Source organism: Osmerus mordax, chromosome 26 (assembly GCF_038355195.1).
Source record: "Osmerus mordax isolate fOsmMor3 chromosome 26, fOsmMor3.pri, whole genome shotgun sequence".
Taxonomy (NCBI): domain Eukaryota; kingdom Metazoa; phylum Chordata; class Actinopteri; order Osmeriformes; family Osmeridae; genus Osmerus; species Osmerus mordax.
The window spans coordinates 2,811,161-2,816,160 of NC_090075.1; the positions used below are offsets into that span (position 1 = coordinate 2,811,161).

General features: G+C 43.2%; 1 protein-coding gene across 1 annotated transcript; it reads right to left on the minus strand.

The window, feature by feature from the left end:
* Positions 1 to 2,859: 2,859 nt before the first annotated feature.
* Positions 2,860 to 3,721, minus strand: tssk6 (testis-specific serine kinase 6). The gene has a single exon (XM_067230024.1). It carries the CDS (start codon positions 3,719 to 3,721, stop codon positions 2,918 to 2,920), a length of 804 nt encoding a protein of 267 aa, XP_067086125.1. The 3' UTR covers positions 2,860 to 2,917.
* Between the last annotated feature and the right edge of the window lie 1,279 nt (positions 3,722 to 5,000).

Here is a 5,000-nt window from a genome sequence, read left to right on the forward strand (position 1 = left end):
AGTATATACAAAAAAAGATTTAAAAAAAGACTGTACAAAAAGAAAAAGAAAAAAAACGTTTCAGAAATGTCTCCATCTGACTGCCTCAGTCACCAATGGTTTATCAAGCAGGGGAGGTAAGTAAGGTGTGTGTGTGTGTGGGGGGGAGGGGTATTTTGTATGGCTAAATGGTAGAATATTTGACCCCTCCACCCCCCTTCATTCTGTAAAGTAATACTGTGTAAAGAGATATTGCGATCCCTAATATTTTTGGACGTGGCCTCTTGTTGAGGCCTGTTTAAAGGGTAATGTTACTGATAAGGTGGTTTTACATCTGCTGGTGTCCTGTTCGATTTTTAAACATTCGTTATTTGGGGGGTGAAGAAAAGGATTAAGCCGTCACCTAGGAAACCTTCCAAAGAAACGGCGACGAGTCCAATAATAGACCCCTCGTTGTTTTATTTGAACCCTCGGATGTTTAAAAAAAATAAAAATAAAAAATCGGAAGTGGAGGGTGGGGGGGGTTAAAGGGATGTCATCTTTTAGTGACATCATTGTTTTGCTTTTTAGTCCTACGGTTGTGGTGGATTATTTTTCTTTTGTCCAGTCACTCCTGAGAGCCAACTCTTTGTCTAATAAGCTGGACAGCTTTCAGAATTTAGTTATGCATAAACCCTTTAGCATTAGCGTTTCTTTTACAAGGAATTGAGTGGATGAGTTTGAGGTTAGGTCCCCGAATTAGCTTAGCTATCCGACTTGTCGGAATGTCAGCATGTTTCGATGTGTAAGAGGGCAGAAAATGTGTGCTAAGCTAACACTAATGGGACTTGAAGCGAAAACCACACTTACAAGACGATCGTATTCCTTCTGAGAGAGGCCTGACAAACTAGAGCTTTCCTTGTGTACGGCTCCCAAAAGATGAGTCGATTCTATTGCCTTCTCCTGGTTCACACTGCCAAGGCTGAAACTGCATTTTAGGGGCCTTGTAGACACGACAGCTAATCTGAAAATATAAAACAATGCTTTGAATTTAGGTTCTTACTCTGTGCTGCACCATTTCAAATCTTTTTGTATTATTCTCCCTCTCCCTTTTTCTCTCCTTTTCCCCTCAATAAATGTTCCTTCTTTTTCTTGACATGTTTTGATGGCTGTGTGTGTGTGTGTGTGTGTGTGTGTGAGATGTATTCCAGATCTTACGATTATGTGTGTGAGACGTTTGTGTATGTCTGTGTTTCTTAACAAATGGGCTCTGTGGGTCCCAAGTCTATGAAATCTTAAAGGTGCTGGTGCACACACAAACTCTTTGAGTAAAGAACTTTTGTGTTTGTCACACATGGCCCACACATGACTCAGTACCTGTAAGCAATATTGCTGGTTATCATCACCCATTGTCATTATTCTGAAGCCTTTTAGAAAACCGTATGTTTGTCAGAAGTCTTCTAGGTGAGACTGTATGCCTCATGCAGTGGACTACTTTTCTCTCAAGATTTTTTAGACTTTTTACAGATCAAAGTAGTACACTGAAGTGACTAGGTTGCCTTTTGAAAGCATATTTTAAACTTCTGGTTCGTGTCTCCGTAGTGTAAAAGCGTCTCCCTGTTATCTGATATCTGGTTGACTTTGTCCACATGACCTTCACGTGTCCCAAGTCTACCTGTGTGGATGAGGTTGAAAGGAGACGGTATGAAACGGCAGTTTCGAGATGCTTTCCTGCTCCTGGAGCTGTGTTGGGCTCGTTTGGCGTCCTCGTGCAGCAGCATCGGTGCTGTCTTTGCTACCTGCTTCTGTGTGACGAGTAGAATACCATTCCGTTTTTGTGGGTGCTCGCGCTGTTCAAAATGCAATGCATCACCCTGGGGGGGGGGGGGGGGGGGGGGGGGGGGAAACTATGTACAAGAAATGTTCCTATTTGTTTTGGGGTTTGTTTTCTGCTTTATCAAGTAATAATAATAAACTAATTTTAATCCCTTTCCTTGTCATGTTTATTTTAGTTAGTCAGTGAAGAATTACCCGTTGACATGATCCAAAAAAACACTTTTATTGAGAACCAGGTGTTTGATCGTTAGATCGTTTTCGAAGTCTTCAGTATGGAAAAGACCTGACAACTAACGTCAACACGTGTTACAGACTATAACAAGTCCATCTGGATTATTATTTTTTACAAAAACTCTTGTTTGACTCCAATTCCTTCGGGGAGACAACTGTATTTCCCCTGTTCCTGAATGCGGTTACCCATGTTCAGTAACCACTTTGACGCTTAGAATGCCGTGGACCATCTTCTGCGGGACAGGTATATCTGAGAGGGCTTCTGCTTACTTGACGTGTTCTCTTCGTCCACGCCATCCGTGGGGCCCTTCACAGTGGAGCCCTCCATCGCGACTGGTTTGGAGAGCGCGGCGCTGTACTGTTCCAGTTTAGAGTGGTATGCGTCAGTCATTCGCTCGTGCCTCTCCAGCGTCGAATTCCTCTGCTCTTCAATGGCTTTGAAACTCAGGTCACAAGCAGTTTTTTCTCTCTGGTTTGCTTTGTTAGCGTACTTTTGGCTAGGTGTGAGTGAATTTCGTCTTTCCTTAGACATATTCACGTTTTCTTTCCCACCGCTGAACGTTTGGCTTCCCTGAGTAGGCTATAGTGTTGGAGTAGCCTGTGTGTGACTTTTAAAAATTATAATACATTATCGTGATTTACGGGTGTACACAAAGTTCAGATAGTTGCCATGGTCCAAACCTGTTATTGGGCTACTTATCTTTGTAGTTGCCAGGTTCAGGTTGCTTTATTGTTCAACATTTGGTTATGAAACTATATGCAAAAGCCGTTAGTTTTTTTCCCCTCGGGACTAGACACAGACTTCAAAACAAATCGTGACAACACATCAAGAAGTAAGTTTGTTTTGCAATTGAACCACGTTTAATGATACACTCATCCCAAAGCCTCTTGTCTATTGCAGCCAAGACTGCTCTAACACCTGTTTTATGGTAGGACGGTTCGAGGGGCTGAACTGCAACAAAACTTTGATGCATTCTCGGCAAGGTTCGCTCACTGTTGAGTCTTCTGGATAGACCAAGGCCTTGCGCTGGATGCGCGGGAGCTTGCTGACGTTGGTATCGTCGAACGGCATGCACCCGGTGACCATGACATACAGAATAACACCCAGACTCCACACATCATATTTCTTAGGGTCGTACGGAACTCCAAGGAGGACCTCGGGTGGGGCATAGGCCGCAGATCCGCAGTAGGTGCTACTCAGTTCCGGGTAGCCCGCAGAAAACCTCCCAAAACCAAAGTCGGTGATCTTCACCTGATTGTCTATAGTCAGTAGTACATTTTCACACTTCAAGTCTCTATGCACGATGTTGTTTTCGTGAAGGTAGTCTACAGCGCTGACAATCTGGGAGAACATAGGCTTGGCCTGGTCTTCAGCGATGCAACTGACCTCTTGGATCTTTTGGAGTAAATCCGTTACTGCTGCCTCCATAACAATGTATAGTTTCCCGTTGCAAACTTCGATGAATTCGTGCACATGCACTATGTTGGCGTGTCTGACAGTTCTCAACAGTGCTAGTTCTCTGGGTAGAAACTTGCTCACGAAGTCAAGAGGTGCCTTTCTACGGTCAACGATTTTGATGGCGACCTGTGAGTTGTGTTTCTGTGAGCTGGCCAGTTTGACTTTGGAGTAGCTTCCCTCGCCGATCGTTATCCCCAGCTTGTAACCCATCCCGCGCAAAACCTTCTCGGTGTGCATTTTTGAATTTGGCAGGTAGGTTTGAGTTACTGATCTTCAAAATGTGACCGGTTCATCTCGACATCAGGGGTCTCAGTCGCAGCCCCTGAACAGTCAGCAACCAACTTGAATGACAGGTGCTGGTGTCTGATGTGGCAAAATTGGAACGACAGTGGCCTGTATTAGGTGTTACTAAAAGAACGGTGTTATGACGTCATAACCACCTGTCAGCACCTGAGATCATCAGGATCCTTCATTGAGATTTGTTCCCCCCCTTAAGAGATCTGATGGAACAGTTCGTGGACGTATTACGACGTACGCTAGAAAACTCATGGAAGGCCTTGTCCACGCTTTGTGCCTAAAATATTTGTTTATTTTTATTCCTTTGTGTTGAACTGGACATTTTAATTTATGTCCTCTGCCTACCAACAGTGTATACCTTCAAGAAAAGGCTCAAGACGGGAGTACAACGGTACTTTGCTGGACCCCATGTTAGTTTCCTCAAGGTTAGAAATGACTCTTGCTTAGAGTCTTGCTGCTCATGTTGGTTAGTGGTTACTGATTTAAATTGTTGTACTCGCAGGTACACAGGTACATTTGCACTTATAGCGATTCATGTTGTTTAATTGTAACTTGTTTAACTACATGCTCTTATGGTTCTTCCCTTTGGCACTTATTTTGGTTGTTCACAATATGTGCTTAATGTTTTGGCTACCCGCAATGTTTTTGGGGCTATCTTGTTGTTCTTATCAGTGACCTATGCACTTTGTAAAGCTCTCTCTTGGAAGTCGCTTTGGATAAAAGCGTCTGCTAAATGAATAAATGTAAATGTATACAAGCGCTGGCTGTAACTGCGTTCTTCCACCACAGGGTGGCGCACTGTACCAACAATCCTTGCCAGTCTGATTGTAGCGTCTTTGTTGCCAACAAATCTCTGCACAACGGACGTTTCTTTTTTCGTTTCAAATTGTTATGGATAACATTTGCATGACCCATTAGGAGAGAAAATGTTTTATAATCACCGCAGCGTCTTTATTATAACAAACCACAAATATGGCACCCTATAGGAAAATATGATTCATAATTTGGCCCTCAATGTTACAACACTGAAAATAAGATAATAGACCTTAAACTTTCATCTCGATCAGAAACAATACTTGGCTGATTTAGGCACACAGCAAGTTATTTCACAATTTTCAGCCGGCCCCTGGAATGCAGACTAGGAGAAATAGGGAGGGAGAGAGAGCAAGACTGACCTTTGTTGAAGAATGTGAGCTATTGTTTGTTATCTCGACCTAGT